Genomic DNA, 23,660 nt, shown 5'->3' on the forward strand with positions numbered 1-23,660 from the left:
CAGTTTTTATGTGCTGATGCTGTAACTACACTGAATTAATATGAGCTGTCCCTTTGCATACTGCTAGCGTTTTCTGTGCTTTCTTTCTCTCTGTGTCATTTTACATTTTAATTAAAATCACCATTATATCCACATATTCCACATCACTCCTTTCTTTCTCCATCCATTTGTCTCCAAATATCACTTGTTCCTCCTTTCTGGTCATTTTGTCCAGTCATAACAACAGAAGTCATATTTTGACTTGCAGGCTATGAATTTTTGGGTCCAAATGTAATTAAAATTATTTTCCCATGTTTTAACTGGAACAGCACAAAAGATGATGCCAGAGTCAGAGAGGCAGCCATCAGTACGGTCAATTAAAACACATTCACATAAGAGGCCCATCTGTTCATTATCATTCTGTTTGGTCAGTGGCTTTAGCTGTTTCCACTCATAAACCAATAACATATCTTAGATTTAATATTCAGATCTTCTGGATACTTTTTAAAATCACCCCTCAGGGAACTTTCACTTTTTACAAAATACAATTCCCTCTCTTGTGGTAGATAAATGAAAATAGTTGATTTATGTTGTTAAAAGGAAATGGTGTGTGATGTTCTTACTTCTTTTAATAGGCTATTGGTGGCAAATACATGAAATAAGAAAAAAAATATCCAGTGAAACAATGTAGAAAAATGTGAAGAGATTTAAACACCAAATCAATCAACAATTTGATAGTTAAACATTAAAAAAAGAGGTTCAAGTTGCTCCCATCTACTCACTCACTAGGCAGGATTCCTCCTACACCTGTTTACTGTAAACTGCTTCATGAATCCAGTGCAGGAATAAACCAAAGAGAGGGAGAAGAACAGCTGCCAAACTGGAGGAGAGTGCTTTGTTTGGTGAATTAGCCCCTCGTTTTGAGCCGTTTTCATCATTCTGCTAACAGTTCCAAAATCCATTCTGGATTTGGAACTGTTAGCAGTGTGTTGAAACCACACACACACACACACACACACACACACCCACACACACACACACACGTACCCACACACACACACACACACACACACACACACAAAGCCATTGTGTTTGCAATGCTAGCCTCACATTAACTTCACTAATCGCTACTACAACAAGCTAAAGCCGGTTTGAAATGTCAACTCTAATTATTTTCTGTTTTTCACGGTAACTGCTTTCCCGAAAATGTGAAGTGATATTGCCTCTGCTCCCAAGATAAAACAAATGTCCATTTGAGATAGGAAGGGTGATTGAAAGCTGTTCTTAAAGTTCTTTTTTAACAAAAACTGGAAAGTGCCAAAATCAGTACAGGCAGGTGACAGCCTTACTGAAATCAAAGCCCAAAAAAATTCTGATCTGTGGATCTTTACACTGCAAAAAACATAAAATCTTACCAAGTATTGTTGGTCTGGTTTCTAGCACAAACATCTAAGTACACTGCAAATAAATCAAAATTCTAACTTACAAGTACCTTTTCAACAAGTTGATTTTAGTCAATCATTAGTTACACTGGCACATTTTTTCACTTGTAACATGAGGAAAATGTCATGTTATAAGTGGAACTAGTACTTTTTCATCAATATGAAGGAATTATTGGCTTCTTATCGACTCCCATGTCTTGCTGAAAAGTTTCTTGTGAGTTAGTTTTGCCTTACTCAGAGTGTGCTAAGGTATTTCCTGTAGAAACCAGAACAAGAAGATCCTTGGTGAGATTTTGTTTTTGCAGTGCAGAATTTAGACATAGTCAAGAACTTTGACTACACTGAGCTGAGATTTCCTTAGGACAGCAACCGTGATGCTACTCATTAGCATAACATTTTCATAGACCTATAAATCTCCGTTGTTTTCTTCGGTGTAAAGCATAATGAGCGGCGCTAGTGGAGAGACAGACAGTCGACTCATCCATTACTCTGCCTGTCATTACATCTGCTCCTACAGGACTGGAAGCCGAGGGCTGGGGTGGCGAGGGGGTTTAAGCACAAAGCGCCACAGGGGCAACACACACCTGAGGCACAATAATGCCTCACCAAGCAGCTCTGTTGTCAAACACACACGGCGCAGACCTGCGCAGATTCACCACACAGGCACAACTGTCCTCCCAACACCCATTCACACTCATTTTCTCACTTATTGTGTACACACAGGTACACACACACACACACGCACGCACGCACACACAAACAGGGTGGGTGGCAAGTAATGAACACAAGGGAGGGGTGATGAGAGGAGAAGGAAGGGAAGTCAGATGATTTGACTCTTCGCAGCTCTCAGAAGGAGACATAATGAAACACAACAAGCTCTGAAAGGGTTTTGAAGCAAAGTAACGTGATCAAAATGAAGTCTTTACAGTAAGAGCATCTCTTGTAATAAAATAGAAACCTTCCTGGGGGGACATGAGATGGTACGTCATATAATGAAACAGGATTTCAAGCAGATTTTTGGCAAAGTCTAATTTTTACTTGTTGATTTCTTTTTTTCCCAGGAATAATTGTTTCAAGTATCTGTAATCACTGAAGAAATATTAAGCTTATGTTTTACCAGTGAACATGTTGCGGTTTTCCCTCTGCGAGTTAGCCATAACGACAAAAGAGCATTAGAGTTGCTCGTTTTGTGTTTTACGTCAGGATTAGAGATGTGATCATTCACAAACTGCATTCAGTTAAATCTATCCAGCTAAAGCTCTTCTTTTCAAAGTATCGCAGGTTTGAAACCAGAGACGCTCAAACAGAGCTCAGATAAAAGATTTGTGAAAAGGTATTTTTAAGAAGATAATGCTACCTGTCAACAGCTAACAATTAGCCAGTCTGGGCAGAGGCGGTTCTCACCACCTTTTGCCGCAGCCATGCAGATAACATGTAACTTTTTCACATATTATCTGTCTTATTTTGTGTTGTTATGATACAGTGACAGTTTTAACAAATATGTAAAGAAATAAATAAATTATATCTCTCTCTCTCTCTCTCTCTCTCTCTCTCTCTCTATATATATATATATATATATATATATATATATATATATATATGTGTGTGTGTGTGTGTGCGTGTGTGTGGGTGTGTGTGTGTGTGTTACATACCGCAGGAAATATTGTGAAGTCTCAAGTTCTAATAATTACATTAATAATTGCTTCCCATCAGTAAAGCCCAGAGGGGATTTTTCTATTGGAAACTGAAGCTTTCTGTCTTTAGTGAACTGATTTTATGCTTTTAAATACAACAAATACCTCATTAATCTGACAATGTGTTTGTTTTGATCATTTTATTTGTTTGCCAGCTCTTTCGTTCGACTGGGAAAGCTCATGCGAGTCCTTCCCTGGTCCTGTCTTATCTCTTCTCCAGGATGAAAATGAAAGGTTGAATAAAGAGAGGGTGTTGGTAGAGCTCCGGGAGCGCCTGCCCAACATGTCCATGTGATGAGCAGGCTCAGGCCCTAACCTGATTAGGACCAGGCCAAGGCCAGCTCAATTAATAGGGCCGATTGACTCACAGTGCCACACAGACACCGTTTTCACTGTGCAGCCCCAAACAGTCACTGATCGCTCTACTGTGAGGTCGATGTTTCCGTGTTCTCACTGGCCCTTTGCTCCGAGATTTGGTTATTTGTTTCTTTTGAGGATTATATGTTTTTCATTAAATGCTCAACAGACAAGTAACTACGTTATAATCGCAGTTACTTGATTATGTCATTTTATAGCACAATCAAGTAGCTTTGTCACCTTCAGTTGTTATAAAAAAACAAACATAAATATAACCTTTGTTCCATAGAGTCTCTTGGAACAAATGCTATTGCCATCAAATTAGGCAGCTGAACAGGTTTTAAAATAAATTTGACTTTGTAATTTAACGCCTTGAAATTGGACTTCTGTCTCTTAAAACCTCCTGCTGTTTCTGAAACGCTACCTACAGGAAGTTATTGCAGCATGGCTCCTCTATTGATACTTTGACAACGTTTTCACGTTGAAAGGTATTTTGCATATTGAGCTCAGCAGATGCTCAGTTTGCAGTTTGCTAGTTGCTGCTGCTAGTCTGAAGGAGCAGAGTGGAGGAGTTACAGGGGAGGGCTGCGCTGTGAGGCGGAAGCTCAGAAGTTTCTGAGGAGAAACTTCTCCTCGGAAGTTTCTTTCCAAGGAGAAACTTTGTCCTCGAAGGCAGCATTTGGTTCCACAAAGCCTTTTGGTTGGTTGCCATGGGCAATTAATGAAAGCAACACCCCAGGTATGTTTTTGACATGATATAAAGCTCAAAACATAACACTGGCCCTTTCAGCTCTATAAATCCTCTCATTTGAACATTTTAAAAACCTGAAACGCACAAAATATTTTGCCACTTCTCAAGTTTGTTTTTTTTTCTCACCATACAAGGTGTACTCTCTTTTGCATGCTGCTCAGAGAGGTGTTGGAGACACCAGGAGAGGGGGCTATAAATAATAACCTTCCTCCAACTGTATGATTCAGAAGCTGTGATGTCTGACTGCACTGTGATACAGCACTTCACCCCAAATCAAAGTCTATGTGTCGGTGTGTGTAGGCATGTGTGTGTGCATGCACTAAAGTTCTTTCATTGTCAGAAGACTTTGACCCCCAAGACCTCCATAGGGTAAAATGATAAATGAGAAAACTTGCTACTTAGCGTGAGTACAGGATATATTTTAGTCACAAAGCTCCACTGTCAGGGGAAAGCTGAATCTTATAGGATCCATTGATAAGATCATCATCAGAACTGTCTTTGTTATTTGTAAAGTCGATGAATAAATCATTTGAATTCTGAAAGATCACATTGTCAGATGGGACAGGAATTTGTGCAAAGAAGCACCTGAGTAATTATCCAGACAACATGGCAATCTGTTTCTTAAGAACTAACTGAAGATAATTAGAAACTACAAACTCTGTGGCCAAGATCAGATAACTTTATGCTTGAAACCACAAATCCAGTCCGTATGTTTCTATCGGTGAACGCATCATAAACATCTCTGTCCTGACATTATTAGTATGAAGGTTTTCAGTAAGTAAAGAAGACATGAATTTGGTTATTTTACCATCAGTAAAAAGTTTTTAAAGATCAAAACACTTAACTAGAGGAAGCGGAAACCCATCGAATAGACATACAGACTGATGCATACAGTCAGTATTGCTAACTGTGCTAATCACTAATGTAGCTGTAGGTGTTCAATGTAGCATGTTTTGGCATCAATCTGATACAAAGTGAATACAGAGCCAGTATTAGCAATATTGATACTGATACTGATACTTTTAATTCAAGTATGATATATTGTACTTGAATTTTGACCTTTAAGTATTTTTGTGGTTTCTCCTTTAAATTAATTTGCTCAAACCTGGAGTAGAATTTGGAGTTTATTGGTGCCTACAAAATTCTTATTAATAACAATATTAACATGATTTTTGGCCTTTTTTTCTAAATTAATTGTGAAAGAAAATCGAAACAAAATTTCTTGTGAGGTAGATTTGAGAGACTACATTACAAAAATAAAATAAAATCTCAAGAGGGAATCTGAAACTAAAATATAAATCTTATCATGCTGGTATTGAGCTGCTGTTGATATTGGTATCCATATTATATTATTTTATTCTAGTAACCGTTTTGTCTTTGTTTAGAGAAATTATTTACTGCTTAAAAAAAGTTTTGGAAAAATATATTTGCTTGATATACCATGCAAATTGTAAAAGAACAGTGAAAAATGATATAAACCAACAGGGTTTAGATTGAAACGGAATCTGATCTCAAACTTCTGTGGATAAATAGTCAAGAAAAACTAATTGCAACTTTTTTTCAGTTCAAATAAGTGTTGACATACAGTACAGACCAAAGGTTTGGACACAATTGTGTGTCCAAACTTATAAAATCTTTATGTATTTTATTAGAAATATGTGACAGACCAACAAAAAGTATCAAATTACTGTCAAGTCTTTAGCACAACTATGTCTTACATGAGCACTTTGTTTGTGGCAGACGGATCACTCCTTAACTTAGGGTTAAAATTGCATACACTTTCGATAATATGCTGAAATCACAGTTTGTGATGTGACAAAATCTATTTTGAGAGAAGTTAGCAAGATGCTAAACTTCCATGTTGCTGTATTTGCAAGACACCATCCTTTTAATGTTTTTCTTTTCCTTGTAAAGCAACAGATTAGAGTTGAAAGAAACTGTTCTTAGATTTCACTTGACCTGCTCTGCTTCTTTTGCTTTAGACTTGAGGATTTGGAGATATTTCTGAGGGGAACACTTGAGCAATCCCCCAGGCTTTATATGCAGTCATCTAAAAGCGGCGGCGCAGACAGACAAAGCTGCTGACGCTCCTGAAACCACGGCAAATGAAACGCTTTCAGCCAGGTCCGTGGCAGAGATGAATGGCTTTTTAGATTAATCAGGGTTCCCATCTGATTCAAATCGCAAACAAAATAAAAAGAACCCTTCTCAGAAAACACACAGACAGACACACACTACTATACCTGGGACACAAAGCTTCCATCACTTCCACAGGCCGGCAGATAACGGGCCCTCTCACCCATTCTCACCAGAGTGTGTGATTTAACAAGGAGCTAATCCCTCAGTGTTGTTAAAGAGGCAGTATCATGTGTTTTCCTGGCACTTAGAGACATTTTATAGCACAATACAGTAACCGTGTTAGCTTTAGTTGTTATAAAAATGCTGCATATAATAAATTTGACTTAAAAGAAAATTTGCTCTGTCAATTAACTCCTTGAAATTGGGCCTCTGTCTCTTTAAGAGAACCCAGCTCTTTCTGAAACTCCTTTCAGGAAGCCATCAGAACAGTACTCCTCTGTTAATTAACCCTTTAACAACATTTTTACCAGCGTTTCAATGAGAAGTGTAGCCTGTGAGCTCCATCAAGGGTTTGCTGGCTAGTCTGAAGGAACTCAGTGGGAAAGGCTTGGTGCTTGATGAGAGCATCAACTTTCATGGGAGGCTAAATGATTCGTTAAGCATGCAAAAGCAACATTCCAGATATATTTTTGATGAGGGAATAATATGATAACATGATCTAAAACTTAAAAAAGATTGATTTTACAGAACACTTCACCTTTAAAAAGACGGAAAAGCATCTTTTGATACTGATGGACCAGAAATGAATTTTATCTGCAACATTAGCAATAATTCCTCCCATCTACCACCTTCTCCTGTCCCGGCCCCACACCCTCTCATTTCAAACCCCCTTCTTGACATTCTCTCCAGTTAATTACCAAGACTGCGCATGTTCGACTGGAGATGTGTAATTATCACACCTCGGCTGGCGGAGGGGCCTCTCAGAGAAGATTGGCCCCGCTCTCCTCCTAACGGGGTTTGTCAGCATTTTAAACGATTTCTGTGTCAGCAGCGAACAGTGTGAGGAGCACATGTTTACAAACCTCTCCCCATGAATAATGCAGCATTCATAGTCTGACATATGACATGTTACAGCAGGGAGGGATGATAACGAAGCGCATGTTTCTGGGTGTTTTCCTCTCTTTAGCAAGTCGCTTTGCCTTTCAGAGTGAGCGCGTTTAGATGCGCCGCCGCCGGTTTGTTTGCTTTAGCTTCTCGGCTAAATCCTCCGAGCGAGATCTGGATCTGCCTCTCGCTTCTTCCTCGTTCACAATAATCTTTTCCAACGCGCTGTCGCATGTTGGCTGGTTTGGGGGGAGGCGGAGGGTGGGGGGAGGGGACTCTGGCAGCGCCCCCCCCAACACTCTTCCTCACCCCGAATATTTAACACAGAGGCAGAAACGAGCCGCCTCGGACGCGGTATATAAGCATCTCTCGCCCGCCCACCAACACAGCATGGGTCCAAACACACTCGGGCTGCTCATCGCGTCTGCTCACAAAGACACACTCACCAGGAGAGAGAAGAGAGTAAGAGAGGGGAAAAAAAGTAGGGAAGGAAGGGAGGGAAGGAAGGAACAAAAGAAAGACGAAAAGAAAGAAGGATAGAGTAAGGACATCCTGTCTCTGTGTTTCCAGCATCATCTCATCCGTCTTTAAGGCAACACTTTTATGTGAGTTAATGTTTTCATGAAATATTCCTGAAATGTTTGATTGGAGCCACACACAACACAGATAAACATGAGTGAAAAAAAAAAGTGTGTCAGAAGGAGTAACGACTGCTTTTACGGGTCGGAAGAACGAGGAAAGATCAGAGTGGGCCGCACGTTGTGAACTTTAAGCTGTCTGGTTTGACTGGCTGACACAGACGGATGAAAACAAGCCTGCAGACTGAATACTGACAGAAGAAGAAAAGGTAGAGCAGGACGTGAAGAGAGTAGGTGATTGTACGTTTATATATATTAGAAAAAAATGCGGCCTGAGCGTCCAGTTTGACCACAAAATTGCGCAATTTCACATTTCAGGAATAAATTCACTTAATGGAAACACGGCAAGTACAGGAACTTCAAGGCCGTATCAAAATTGGTTTATCTTGCAAAACCAGAAGCATTTGTTTTGTCACACAACTCACATGATCAACAATAGGATGTTACTACTGGTGTAAACCACGAAGAAGAAGACAACAGGAAGTAGTTGCAGGATGATGGTGCTGCATATTTAATGACTTAACGCCTGAACAAACTTATTCATGTGTAATTGTAAATGTGTTTCTTAATGGAAACACCTCAACTGTCAAAAGGTGGGGATTTTTTTTCAGCATTTGTGGATTATTGACAAAGTTCTGAGCACATTTGTAATCGAAATAATCCACTGATGCTCTGAGAGGGCCCGATATCAGAATTTAGTGATTTTTTTTCCCTTACACCATTGCAATAGTTACTCAAAAAAAAGTATAATAATTCACCGTTTTGCTTTTTCTATCTGCACAGACCCGCACTGGGGCTATAACGAACGGATGACTAGCAGGTTTGTTTGCTGGTGTAGACAGTCTGCAGCCAAGTTTTTCATTCAGCCAGCTATAAAGAAGAGCACAGCAACAGGTGGGGGAGGAGCAGCACCATATATTCCGTAACGCCTGGCCTGAAGGGTGGACGATAGGGACTTCCAAGTTTTATGAGGATATTTTCAAGTACTGTTGCGAGAACAATAAAAGTGATGATAAGAACTATTTATCACAGATTTTTAGGTAACTGTGTGTCAAAGTAATTCAAGCCCCACAAACAAATGCTGCACTTGACAAAACATTCCCATTTAGAACAGCAGTTACATAAAGTATTTGTATCACTTGTCTGCACACGGTAAATGTATTTTCCAATATATTATTTATTGAACAATGGAGAAAATATAATAACATTAGCAATCCTGACAACAAGGACAGATTTTGGGGAGTTTATACATCAACCACAACAATGAATTAATATCATGATAAGAAATTTATCACGATATCATTTATGCAATAAATGCCCACCGCTACGTTCCCTGACATCCCAGGGAACGTGCAGAACTTTAAGCCAAGAGCATTACGATGGAAAATACATATTTTCTATATTTGCCTTGACACTGATAACTGACTCATATGTAGTGACCTGCTGAATTCTGGGATGCACCTGGACCACCTGTGTGCATCCGAACCTCTGAGACACTGCAGAGAAAATCTGGCATGGAAACTTTCAAAGTTTAATCCTTAAAATAATTCCAATCGTGCGTGTATGGAAATTAGGAGAATAAAAGTGTGTGTTTTCCCCAAATAAATGGATGTTTTCGGAGGAAGAAAGAAGGGATCGCGGGAAAAAAAAAAGCCGGAGCTGCTTTACTCACGGGTGCCATCGAAGCGGGTGGCTATGGTGTCCAGGAAGGTGTTCTGCGGGGCCAGCAGCCCTCTCATCACCGGCATCCTGCTCCGGGTCGACTGGCTCCTCCTGCCTCTGCGCCCCGGGGCGCCGCTGGACTCCTCCTCAGACCCAAAACTCGGCAAGAAGCGGGAGGTGCCCGGTGCGCATCCCAGCCCCTGGAGAAGCGCACCGATCCGAGATACGCGCTGCGGCTCCACCTTGGCACCGCGGGGGCTGTGACCATAATCAAGTCAGCCGGGAGCGAGCAGTAACCCAGGGATGCACCTGTGCAACCCTCCAAAGCCGGGGGAGGGGGAGGAGGGGTAAGAAGAGGAGAAGGAGGGAGGAATCAAACAGAAGCAGCCAGGATGCGGTGCGGGCGCGCGCCAGAGATGAGGATGAATGGTGCGAACTGGAAGTTTTGGTGCTGATGGTGCGCGGAGTGCATCTTATAGCAGCAGGCTCCTCCTCAGCTCTCTCTCTCTCTGTCTCTCTTTTTCTTTCTTTCTCTCTCTCTCTCTCGTTGCGTGGTTATCTTGCCACAACTGAGAGTCACATGACGCCTTTCAGGTCTCGCCAAGCTCTGGTCCTCTTTCAAAGTGGATGTGTGGGAGACAACAAAGGGATCCTCGCTTTGGGAGGCCGGCTCAGCCTTCCTCCTGATCGGATCAACACCCGACTCTGGAAAATCTCGTTAGAATCCCAGAATCTTCCGGAGAGGCCGAGGAGTGGAGACTCACACAAAGCCAAGGAGGACGAAACGTGTATTTTCATAAGAAATCAACCTGTGTGCTGTGTCTTGTTTTATTTCTTAAAGCGACACTCCATGGAATAACTCGTTTAATTTAACACTAGCTGTGTAGGTTTAAGTAAAAAACAAAACAAAAACAACAACAAAAAAAAGTAAAAAATTGATGGAGTCTGGTGATCCTTTGTTTCTCTCCTCAGCACCGCATTATGAATTCTGGCGCTTGGACGCGTTCAGGAAGAGAATCAAATGTCATGGAACAGTCGCATTGCGCCATCTTGTGGTTACTTTTATCTTAGACAGTTTTCCAACCTTTTTTATGCGTTATTACCAACACGACATTTTTTCACTTTAAAATCATTAATTCGAGTTTTGCTGTCTTCCAATGGGAAGACTTTTACAACACATACAACTGAACAGCTGAAGTGTTTTTCACATGAACTGACTGCATGTGAGATTCACCGAGTTCATTTGACTCAAACTTGTGAGAGGTTCTAAGCATCACAGCAATCTGACCTCTCACCCCTGAGTCATTTTGTTATATTTGCCTATGTTTCTTTTTTTTCCCTTTACTGGACTAAAGTTTAATGTTGCGTTCATTAACAACCACAAAAGAGCTTTGATTCCCTTATTTATTCACCAACAGTTAAAGTGTGCTTCAAATGTTTACCCATCACATACCCAAGCAGCAAATAATAATAATAATAATAATAATAATAATAATAATAATAATAATAATAATAATAATAATAATAATAATAATAATAATAATAATAAAATGGACATATTCCGCCTAAAGCTAATGGTTACTAGTATGTATAATTAACCCTAACATTAACTAAAGGCTAATTTACATCTCACCACTAAACTTGACCTCTGACCCTGAACAAGGGTGTTCATTATATGAGGACTGGGCTTTGATCCCCATGAGGATCATTGGTCTTTAGGAGGTTAGTAAATAAGCCTCTATAGGACAGCTTAACAAATACACACACATGAACGCACACACTCACATTCACATGTCTGATTTTCATTGGTACATTTTCAGTAAGTCTTTATTTATTACTTTTGTTAGTTTCAAGTTATTTCAGTGACCGTTGTAGGTTTTTAATTCATTAACAGAATTATGTCCACGTGTGTAAGTGCAGCATTTAGGGCAAAAGTCACAGTTTCACTCCCAGCCGATAACTCCACCCTCAGGAGACTATCTCACGGACACATTGCTCAATACCTTGCATAAGATTTGTAAGCATGTATTTTCTCCCTGAGGACAGTGAATCTGGTTTTCTTTGGTGTGGTAATGGCATAAAGGATCTTCCCAAAACAATTATGTGAATTTTTGGTTTGTTTTTTGTAGCTTACTTTAGCACTGATGCTCACTTTTAGCATCAGAATGCTGAGTTTCCACAGACGGGCACACTTTGACAAGCCTTGTTTAAGTTTCTTCAGAAATTTTCTAATTATTATTATTATTATTATTATTATTATTATTATTATTATTATTATTATTATTATTATTATTATTATTTATTTATTTATTTATTTATTTATTTATTTATTTATTTACAGTTGTAGTTCCACACAGTAGAGTGTCACTGGGCGTGGACGTAGATAAACACAAATTTGTGAATTATCACAAGGTCGAATCAGAGAGTTGAGATGCTCCTCCTTTTGTGTGGGGTTATCTGATTGGCTCCATAGTCGTAAGCTCTTCACTGATTGGCTCTCTGTCAACGAGAGAAGGAACGTTGCAAATCGCCGGCTCTGCTTGATCTGCTGTCACTTCGGTCCGAACATCACTGTGTCCGGTTCCCCCTTTCGAGTCTGACTCTGTTGTGGATTTTTATTGTTAAACTGAAGGTAAGCGCTTCATTTGAAACACTGGCTAGTGCAGAGTTAGATAATGTCGAGCTACGGGGAAGCAAGATTCTCTCGTTTTGTCCTTTTATCTCGGTGTATCTTCCTGTCCTGTTGCTAAAGCTTAACGTTTAGTTTTCTTATCCCCAAGACGAAATATGACATTAAATCGCCGTGCTTTAGAATGCTTGTGTTGGAGAAAGCAGAAAACGACTCGGTGTTTTCTGTGGCGCTCCTTGTTCTTGGTCGGGTGCAGCTAGCATAAAGAGTCCATTCAGGCCTTGAGATGCGTTAGAAAACTCCTTCCTGGTTTCATGTTTCACGAAGTTACTTATCAGAGTCGTTTTTGCTCAACTGGTTCTGTTAGCGGTTCCAGCTTTCCAGGTATGGACCAACTGCTTCTTGGTCATCTGAGTTCGTCCTCTGTTATAATGAAGCAATCCCGGAAGCTTTGGGAACGCTGTGTAATTATACCCAACAGGGCCAGACGTCAACAAGCGCAACTTCTTCTAAAACCTAAACTTTTGTCGGTTTTCTGCAAATGTTAAATTTTTTACGTATACAGAAATAATTATTGTTTTTGTTATTTTCTTGTTTTGTTTTTGTTTTGAACCTCCATACTGTTTAGTCAGTGCATGTGTAAACATATGTTTATATGGCTTGTTCAAAAGACCACTTAAGAGGATTATTATGGAGTAAATCTGGCGGTGCAAATTGAATGCTCAGTCATTATTCGGGCTGTTCCCACTTAATAACGCGAAGAGATTATTTCACAGAGAGTAAACATAAGATCCCTCTGTTTTAATTCAGACGATTAAAACACGAGAGAAGCACCAATCTGTTTCCCCGATCACCGATTTTTGTAAACATCTGACCTGCAAATTTCGAGTTTGGCCACTGCCACTGATCTTCTTCAGCAGTAAAATTAGAAATCAAAATTTATTTCTCAAAATCTAATCTTGAGAGGAAATATGTAAGAAAGGTTGTTTTATTTATTTAGTTATTTTTTTCACAACCTATATAATATGTTTTATTACAAAATAATTACCGTTTTCAGCAAATTTTTGTCATCTGCAACCATTCATTCATGTTTTATTACTACAAGGAAAACTTTTAGAAGAATTTTTGAATTTCTTAAAACATTTCTGACATTTCCCTTGACTGACAGAATTCAACTCTTAAAATCTGTAACAGAGCGGTTGTGTGTTCTGTTCCTATAATCTATTGATGACTGACTAGCCCCCTTTCTTTGTGTTGCCACTACATTCAATGTGTTGCGCTTCTTTTCTTCACAGCGTGTGTGTTTGTGTTAAGATGTCTCAGAAGATCAAGGCCGGCTCAGTGGTGGAGATGCAGGGCGATGAGATGACTCGGGTCATCTGGGAGCTGATTAAGGACAAGCTGATTTTCCCTTACCTGGAGCTGGACCTGCACAGGTGAGAGGAAGTGGTTGATTTTTTTACCCTCAAATGTGATGGAGGATTTCAAAATCAAAACGTGACACCAAAAAATAGGAGGTATACTGTCAATTTTTTATGACAGTACATGAGGGTGATTTTAGATAGGAAGAGAAAGGAGGAGTACATTTCCACCAAATGAGTGACTCAGACATTTTGAGATTTATATCAAAAGTTTTGTAGAAAAAACTTGGAAATCTCAGAGTTTGAAAAGTTGAACATTTGCTAGAAATTGTTGATATTAATCTCAGAAATGTTCTAGAAAATAGGGGAATATCTGAACTCCAAACGTGGAAATTTTACAGGAGAAAAAAATCGAAATTGTTTTTCTGTGAAAAAACTCAAAAATGTTATATTTTTTTAATTATTATTGTTATTATTTCTAATTTTGAAACTTTGAAAATTTCCAAATGCCCAAAAATTTCAACTAATGGAGCTCAGAAATTTTCCTGCTTATTCTGGAAGGTTTCTGAGATTAACCTGAACATTTCTGAGTTTTCTGGCAGAAATGTAGTGCTTTCTTCTTCTTCTTCTTCTTCTTCTTCTTCTTCTTATTATTATTATTATTATTATTATTATTATTATTATTATTATTATTATTATTATTATTCTATTTGCGATGGCTCTATTGTGCCATCATACTTTACTCCCCTCTCGATTAGCATTCAAAATGTAAAAAAACCCAACTTCCCAAAAGGTTTGTGTTTGGTGTTCCTGTAGCTGCTGACATGAAGTGACCTTTCCTGCAGATCTTGCATGTCTGGTATAACTTGTTTTTCTTGGGGATGTCTTTGGCTCACAATATAAATCCCAGTGCAACACTACGGCTCCATTGATAACTTAACTTAGATAGAGCTAACTCTTACAGAAGTTTCTTCTAAAGGTGGGTCTGTCTTGGGAAGGAAGTGGAAAAAATGGCTGCAGTTGTTCAATGTTAGCATATTACTCATTCCAGAAAAAAGAACAAACCACAGCATGGGAAGTACAAAATGAAAGACATGAAAGGAAATGCTCAAAGCTGTTAAATAAAGCTGAAACAGTTTTTAAACCTTAAAAGTCTTTATTTAGCTCCTCGTGTTTTGATGAGAGGGTTTTTTTCATGTTTAAAGGATATAAAACTCATAATACTCAATTTTTTTTCACTTTGAACATTTGCCTTTTTTTTGGTGAACATTTGCATACATTTTAAAAATATTTAATCACTCTTTTTCATATGGGGTCATGAAAAAGTTAATGATCTATTGTGATAAAGTTCTGAAAGTCCAATTATGATAAGTATTGTGTAATACTGACCTTGTTACACTAATAGAGGCTTAGAAGGTGGAACTGTCAGAGATTGAGCAACTCAAAAAGTAAACTTAAAGTTCCGCCATTTCTTAAGAATGATTTTGTAGAGTTTATCTCAGCAGTCAATATTTTACCCACACCAAGAGGTCACTAGCATTGATGTTTAGGTGTTTACAGAATTTCTTGCACATTATTATAACCTCCATTCTGTTCCATCTCACTGTTTTATTCAAACTACTTTCCAAACCCAAACTTTCTAAAACGTCCATGCAAACACTATCTTAAAATGATTAAACCCCAGTGGAAGGTGAAACAGGAAGTGTGTGATATTAAAATGACACAATGTAATAACTGCAGATGCACTGATTAGACTTTTCCTGGATGATTCTCATGTTTGCTTTGCTTTGATTTTGATTTATTTCCCCCCCAGTAACTTCAACACATAACTGATGACTCACTTAAACTTTGTTTCAATTTATCAAGTAACTGCAACAAGCACTTCCCATAAAAGAAAACAAAAGCGGTGCAGGTTTTAAATCCAACTGAAAGCAAAGCAATGACTAGATTATTCCCATTCATGAACGCAAATAAGTGTATGACTTTCCCCTGATTTTCATTTGATTCAAATCAACATGCATAAAATATATTCAGCTTCATGTGTTTTTAAACCTCCAAAAAAAGGGAGTTTTCATGCATTTAAATGAAATTATTTTGCAAATTGTTGATGGACTTGTATATTATTGGACAGAAGTGTTAAAGGGATAAATCTGCCTATTTTATTTGCTGGAATGGAGTGGTGCATTACTATTGCAAAACAGTAGATGTTTGTGAAATGGACAAATAATAGATTTATTGATTCAGTAAAACTAAGAAGTAGCTATTTGAATTCAAGCTTAAGAAAAAGTGAGAAAATCAATTAAATGAATAGTTTATTCTGGTGACTTTATCCTCTACTCTATATTCATCAGTTTTTGTGTGCTGGTTTAAATTTCCTGCAGAACGGGGAGGGGAAACTAGGGAAAAGGTCACCTCTTCAAACAAAGGCAGCGGGTGCACACAGATGCTCTCAGGCTTCCACAATGAGCCAGTGTTTCTCAGCCCCGGTCCTCGACACACACTGCACTGCATGTTTCAATGTTTCACTGCTTTGATACACCTGATTCAGATTATCGCAGTTCAGTGAAAGCCTATTATTCAGCCATCAGTTGCAATGAGGTGTATGTTGAAGAGAGGAATAAAAAAGAGGATTAATCCACATCAGCATATAATCAAGTACCGAAAATATGCCAAGCATAACAAAAGTTTGGAAAAATGTAATGTTCCAATTGTTGATTTTTTTGTGTGTGTTTTTATGAAAAACAAACTTCCAGAAAACTGCAAAATTGCCAAAATCCGGAGCTCTGTTAAACCAAAGGCTAAAACCCCCACCTGTTTACAGTTTACTCTGAGTCCTAATAACTGGAGCATTGATCAACATATTGGTGTAACGCACATTGAACTGGTCTGATCTGGTTAAGTTTGTTCCACTGGTTTGTTGGAGGTCATGTGTAACCAGTCAGTCATTGCACACAGGACTGCTTGTGTCTCGGTGTTTCAAAAAGTTTCTCATTAAAGACACTAAGGCAGAGTCTAAGAGAGGAACAGGGTGTTAATGGACCCTGATGTGAACGCTGTGACGGGTCTTTGAAGAGGTGTAATTAGCTGCAGTGTGGAACGGGCTGAGCCCCAGCAGCTGTTTGAATTATTCTGTAGTTGAAAGCAAGCTCACGTTCAGTTTCACCTCACATTAAGGGTTCTACCGTCTTCTGATAGTAAGTTCATTTCTAAACCCATTCATTGTAGTTTAATATTCAGTATTTTAGCTAAGTAAAGCAGTGGCTTCAGCTCCCATCAGTGCCTGGCTAGTTGGCGCTCCAGGCATGCTTCTAAGTTGTGTCTAATGAAGCATGAATAATAATGGCAACAGAGCGTCCTCTTTATTGGTGACCCATCTATGCCTGGGGTACAGAGATTATAAATATCTTTAGTGTCTTCCAGCTTTAAATCATTTGATTTGGCCACATTTAGCAAGAAGATGTGCAGATCACAGATTTTTCAATAAAAACAGAAATCTGTTGTTCTTTTTCTCACACAGTCAGGACTGGATGCATGTTACTTGAATAAAGAACAGACATTTGTTGGAAAATAACAATCAACTTGCTCAAGAGGTGAGACAACGTGTCTGTGTCCTTTGTAGAATGATCTAGATCAGTACTGGTCAAACTCGACTATCTTCGTTCAAGGATGCCATCATCTTGCCTCTCAAAATAATCATGACATGGGTAGCTTTATATTGTCAGTTTCACTTTTTCTGCTAAAATAGCTGAGACCCATGAAATCATGGACTCTAAAAGACCTCTGAAAACTCAGTGAGCTCTCTTAAAATCTTTTTCTGTCTTTCACATTAATGCTTCTGCCACAGAAGTGCACATGTGTTTTACCTCCTACAATTTCTATGTCCACTTTCTGCATGCCATTAGCTATAATTCAGCCTTGGCTCCGGTCTCCTTGTTGTCGTCCTGCTCAGCTTCGACCTTGGCATGGAAAACCGAGACGCAACCGATGACCAGGTGACGGTCGAGGCAGCGGAGGCGGTCCAGCGCTACAACGTGGGCATCAAGTGTGCCACCATCACTCCGGACGAGAAGCGCGTGGAGGAGTTCAAGCTGAAGAAGATGTGGCGCTCGCCCAACGGGACCATCCGGAACATCCTGGGAGGCACCGTGTTCAGGGAGGCCATCATCTGCAAAAACATCCCCCGCCTGGTGTCCGGCTGGGTGAAGCCCATCATCATCGGCAGGCATGCACACGGAGACCAGGTGAGCTGGTCCTCAGCACTGCTAATGGAGGCTACTCCAAACTTCCAGGAAACAGCCGAAACATATCACGATATAAGGGTTTTACACCAGTCAATATAGATAATTATTGATTGGTTTTTTGTTGTAAATATCTGATATGACATTCCCATTGTGTCTACAGTTTCCTCTCCAGCTGTTGTACTCATTTTCTCCCTTCACTCCACTCCATTATTTTTTATTTGTCAGCAGCTATGAGGCACAGTGGCCAGACCTGAAACTGCTGCTCATGTTACTCGAAAAGTTGTCGCTAGGTTACCAATGACTTGGAGTGAACAGAAGTCACATGTTAGGTACCCCAGGGTTCAGTCCTGGGACCCCTCATGTTTAATGTCTAGCTCAGGTTATTGCAGGTAATATTATCAAGTGAACCATGAGAGGTTGAGTGCCTAAAGCCTTTGCTCTGCCTACATCCCCCACAATGCTGTGCGGTTCTGGATCAGAGTTCAGCGAAACTATTGAAAATTCTATGGAACGTATTATCTATTGATATTGATCTCATGTGTATTGTGACATATAATGTTATTGCTTCATTGCCCTGCAGGAATCATATTACCAGGTTTTACCAGCTGGTTTATTACCTAACAAAGCTGCTCCTGAAGCGCACTAGAACAGGCCTCAGCACTTTGAGTACTAATGAGCGATCTCAGATCCACTGTTGGATGAGACACTGTGGGGTTGCCAGGAGACTCCGGATCAATAATTAAATTTCATCCCCCGCTCTTTGGACCTGCCTCTGTTGCCTTGACGAGTTAGGATCATACATCTAGGTAGCAGGTTGGTTTATGGCTCTGTGACAAAGTCAACAGTTGTGTGTTCAGGAGAAAAGTGTAGGTAAAAGGTTAGAAAGCCTGCTGGTTACATAATGGATGTGCCTTAGATACTCCAACTGACGCTTCCTGCTGATGTCCTTATAACTGTTTCATGAACTTTGCACGATGCTTATCATTTTTGTACTTTTCGGGTGGGTTCTAACAGACTGCTTAACTCTCTCTTCCTCCCTATGCTCTCCACAGTACAAAGCCACTGACTTTGTAGTGCCAGGGCCTGGGAAAGTAGAGATGATCTACACACCCACGAATGGAGAGCCGGTCAAATATGTCATCCATCAATTTGAAGGTAAAGAGGAAGTCAACTCGCAGTGCAGTCAAACTCGCACCACGGCATACGAAAGAGCTGATCATTTCACAGAAACATCTCAGATTTAGCAACGTTGTCTTTCACCATCGAGTTGGTCATGCAGAGTAGAGGTTCTTCACTCAAATCAAATGTGGTTCAACATCCCTGAAATGTTGCACAAGTTCCCTGCTTTCCATTTAGCCATTGTTCATTTTCCAGGAACTACAAACAGGATCTTGATTTGTCAGTAACGCTTTATTTGAAGGGGTGTGCATAAGACTGACATGACACTGTCATAAACATGACATAACACCTGTCAGGAACAAGAAGGAGTCCTCATGAATGTTTGTGACTGTTGTCATGAAGTGTCATTCAGTAAACAATGACACTTTTAATGCAGTTTGTATTCTTCATGAGGACATCCAGTGTGATCTGTTCATGTTGTTGTGTCTGTCCAGGTACTGGTGGTGTGGCTTTGGGGATGTACAACACTGATTCGTCCATCCGAGACTTCGCCCACAGCTCCTTCCAGATGGCTCTGTCCAAGGCCTGGCCACTGTACCTCAGCACCAAGAACACCATTCTGAAGAAGTACGACGGTCGCTTCAAGGATATCTTCCAGGAGATCTATGAGAAGTGAGACCTTCACTAAACTGCTAGAATAACAAGCAAACCGACGCAGAACTGAAAGAGGATTGCTTGCATCTTTCAGAGAATATCGAGCTCAGTTTGAGGCCAAAGGAATCTGGTACGAGCACCGACTCATCGACGACATGGTGGCCCAGGCCTTAAAATCAGAGGGAGGTTTCATTTGGGCCTGCAAGAACTATGACGGCGACGTGCAGTCGGATTCTGTAGCACAAGGTGGGTGAAACGATCCATTTGGTGAACATTGAAGGAACCTCTGCTCACGATTACGCCAACCAAAGTTCATGATTGATGGTTGTTTTTAGGGTACGGTTCTCTGGGCATGATGACCAGTGTTCTGATCTGTCCTGATGGACGCACCGTGGAGGCTGAGGCCGCGCACGGCACGGTGACGCGCCACTACAGGCAGCATCAGCAGGGCAAAGAAACCTCCACCAACCCCATAGGTCGGATGAATATTGTTACTACACAAATCTGCGCCCTGGTGTTTTTGACCAAAGCCTGTCCTCACGCTGTGGATGGTGTTTGTTTCAGCCTCCATCTTTGCCTGGACGCGAGGTCTTCTCCACCGGGCGAAGCTGGACAACAACGCAGAGCTCCGGGTGTTTGCTCAGGCTCTGGAAGCTGTCTGCATCGAAACCATCGAGGCTGGATTCATGACCAAAGACTTGGCCATTTGCATCAAAGGAATGCCAAAGTAAGTCACGTCCATCATACGTTACGAGCCCATTTGTGAGAGACACAAACTCAAAGCTCTATGGGTAAATCCCTTTCTGGTATTATGGTGCAGGTAGGCCTGCCATAATAACAAATGTTGCTGGACAATAAATTGTCCCAGAAGTTATTGCGATAAATGATAATATTTTTTTTTGAGACAATTGTCAATATAATGGTTTAATATAATAGTAATGGTATAATAATGAATAAAGATCAATAAACTTTAATTTCTAACAAATTTAACAAGACAATTTAAATATCCCAAATAGAGAAACAAAACAACCGAGACAACAAACAGAATGGACACTGAAGTCCCTGTAAACAAAATTGTCCTTCAAACAGTTGAGACCAAAGCATTTGGTCTCAAAGCATTCTTCTGGATTTCATCATCCAGTTTTTGGTAGAAAGAGAGAAAATAGAAAAACAATAAATCATACCACATGGAAATGATCAAGCTTGTTTGCATTTATCATTTGATTAATTGATTTATTGTTTACCCCGACTCTCGCCCGGAACGTAACTGGAGATAGGCACCAGCGACCCTCCCGACCCCATTAGGGACAAGGGTGAACAGAAAATGGATGGATGGATTTATTGTTTATTGCAACAGGCCAGGTTTATTGCTTTACTTGGACATAGGTCCAGGTCAAATGTCGCAGAGTGCCATTCAGGGTTTTCCCAGAAAACATGCTAAACATGTGCTAGCAAAGGAATTCAATCAGCGGTCTGCAGTGTTTTTGAGTTTCAAAATGTATAAAGTTGATAGGAAATTTGAAAATATCACTTGATAATTATGTGTTATTGAACGAGAAATGCTTGAATACTGACTATAAAGTCTTAAAAAATACAAACATTAAAAAAAAACTAAAATAAATAAGCAATGCTTAGCCTGGTGGGGGTCCAAGTAACTTATAATACACTGGGGGAAACCCTGCCATTGTTCTTGTGGCTGTTCTCTAGAGACCCAGCAGTACTAACAGCAAACCAATGAATTACAGCCACAGTGTCATGCTGTTACTAAAACACAAGATATTCCATGCTTTATCCATAAACAGCAAAGCAAACATTGTTTTCCCGATGTTCGTACTGGGAGTCCTGTAATTACACAAGATTATTGTGAGTAATCAACCATGTTCCTTTTTAACTGTTTAAATTTCTGACCTTGATCGGGAAAACACATTTTCTCTTGATTGTCAATGTTTTACAGTGTGCCTGAACATTGTGGCCCACAGGGTGAAGTCCACTGAGATTTTAGAGTCCACTGAGATTTTAGACTGAATTACAACAATTGTAGTTTCACCACAATAGACCAAGATCAGCTCAGTTGTTGCCTCCTTTGTCAGGATATTTTAATTAAAAGATTAAATGTTTATTGTCAAATTAAATATTGGTCTCTCCAACAGAAGGGACTTCATGATTCAAGCAAAAAAAATAAACAAATCCAGAGGCATTATGGGATAGATTACAGGTCACCAAGTTCATTTTGGACTTCTGAAAATGTAATGTACGTCATTTCACAAGACATGATTTTTTTTTTTACCAGAAAATCTTTTAAAGAATTAATACTCATAAAAAAACAACATGGTGCTTCATTATCATCCTACCACTTCCTGTTGTCTTCTTTGTCTTTTCTGTCAGTAGTAACACAGTTGTTGATCTTATGTGATGCGAAAAAAAGTGTTCAATTGTGGAAAATACACAAATTTTGATATGGCTGAAAAACCAACTCATCCTAGTTCCAAAACTTTTGATCAAAAATGTGTTCTTTCAAAATTGGCATGTTTCCCTTAAGCAAATATATTTTTGTAATTCCAACTTGCACAATTTTATGGTCACAGGAAACACAGACACTGATAGTGAAACAGGCTCGGGTCAGCTAGACAACCCAGAAAAGAGCTGTTGTGGTAGTTAGGTATATTGCGTTCACTGATATGTAAAAGGTAGGACTTTTCTATTCCGACTAGCTGATCCACCAGTCAGGGTTGGTGAAGAATTAAAAAAAGACTAAAAAACATTTTTATTTTGCAGTGTGACACGCAGCGACTACCTGAACACCTTTGAATTCCTGGACAAGCTGGCAGAGAACCTGAAGATAAAGCTGGCCACGCAACCCAAACTGTGATCCCACTTCCCCAGCTGCAGCACTTACACACAGACACACACCGCTGGCCCACGCACACAGGGGATGACCTTCCGGAAAGCGGAGCGTTGTCCAAACGGGCAGGAACTCCACAAGGTCTTAGCCGTAGCACAAGGTTGATCAAGGAGGGTGCGGCGTCACTCATGCTGCATCAGAACTGCATTACCCAGACATTAACAGCCTCCAGGAACTAATATGACCTCTGACCTTAAGGTGTAGTGTCGTTTTTGTTATTTTTTGTTTTTTTTTTACACTGTGGTCGCACTAACTCCCTGATGTCCACTCGGGGAAACTAGTTGCTAGGCAACTTCTGGACCGTCATTGCCTTATTTGCTATTTTCATCTAAATCATGTGTGGATTCTGGTCATCTCCGTTGCCTCGTCGTGTTTTACAAAAACCTCAGGTGCCGTTGTGAAACTGGAGAGCCAGAGACTCAGAGCACAATCACCGGTGTTGTCAGTAATGAGACTTGTCAGCTTTCAGCTGAGCGACTAAACATTCCATGACATTATTCATTTTGTAACTCAGAGAACATAGGAAACTGTAATGATTTCAAGAAGTCAGACTTCTTAATACAGTTTGCGAGCACACTACTCATAACCAATAAAAAGTCTTAAATGTCCAACATCGACGTAACGAAGAGATGCATTTATTTGCAGTTTCCTTGATGTTGTGTGTGTGTGGGTGTGTGTATGTGTGTCTTTGTGTGTGCATCAGCAATAACATTCATGTAATAAATGTCTCTGCCAAAAACAAAGTTGTAAAACTGTTCATTTTGTAACAAAACACACACATTAGGGCTCAGAGTACAGTAGCCAGAGTTTACACAGAACTAATGGAGTATAAGTGTCCATGATTATGTTGAAATATACTGCAAAAAGCATCAGTTTATCATTTATTTGATAAAAAAAAAAAACCTAAACCTATAACTACAGAGCATTAAGAACATTATTTTACCTCTCGAAGATTTCTTTTTGCCACATTTATGTTTCAGATCATCAAACTGATTTTAGTATCAGACACAACCTAACTAATTGAAATGGTTTTAAATAATTACATTTT

At 39.8% G+C, this 23,660-nt stretch overlaps 2 protein-coding genes across 3 annotated transcripts in view; one reads left to right on the forward strand and one right to left on the reverse strand.

Moving 5' to 3' along the window:
• The window catches only part of kcnh3 (potassium voltage-gated channel, subfamily H (eag-related), member 3), a 154,811-nt gene extending 144,612 nt beyond the window's left edge, over positions 1–10,199 (reverse strand). Inside the window, exon 1 of one of the 2 annotated variants that reach the window (XM_044131139.1) lies at positions 9,717–10,199. In XM_044131139.1, coding sequence (XP_043987074.1) covers positions 9,717–9,792 — 76 coding nt within the window. In that variant the 5' untranslated portion in view covers positions 9,793–10,199. The remainder of the gene's footprint in view (positions 1–9,716) is intronic. The other variant, XM_044131140.1, reaches the window with a different exon arrangement.
• Positions 10,200–12,189: 1,990 nt separating this feature from the next.
• On the forward strand, positions 12,190–23,355 carry idh1 (isocitrate dehydrogenase (NADP(+)) 1). Its single transcript, XM_044131141.1, has 9 exons — positions 12,190–12,338; positions 13,631–13,771; positions 17,646–17,937; positions 18,990–19,092; positions 19,551–19,728; positions 19,805–19,956; positions 20,046–20,186; positions 20,275–20,437; positions 22,486–23,355. Exons 2-9 carry the CDS (start codon positions 13,650–13,652, stop codon positions 22,577–22,579), a joined length of 1,245 nt encoding a protein of 414 aa, XP_043987076.1. The 5' UTR covers positions 12,190–12,338; positions 13,631–13,649; the 3' UTR covers positions 22,580–23,355.
• The last annotated feature ends 305 nt before the right edge of the window (positions 23,356–23,660 follow it).

This window comes from Gambusia affinis, linkage group LG11 (assembly GCF_019740435.1).
Source record: "Gambusia affinis linkage group LG11, SWU_Gaff_1.0, whole genome shotgun sequence".
Classification (NCBI taxonomy): Eukaryota; Metazoa; Chordata; class Actinopteri; order Cyprinodontiformes; family Poeciliidae; genus Gambusia; species Gambusia affinis.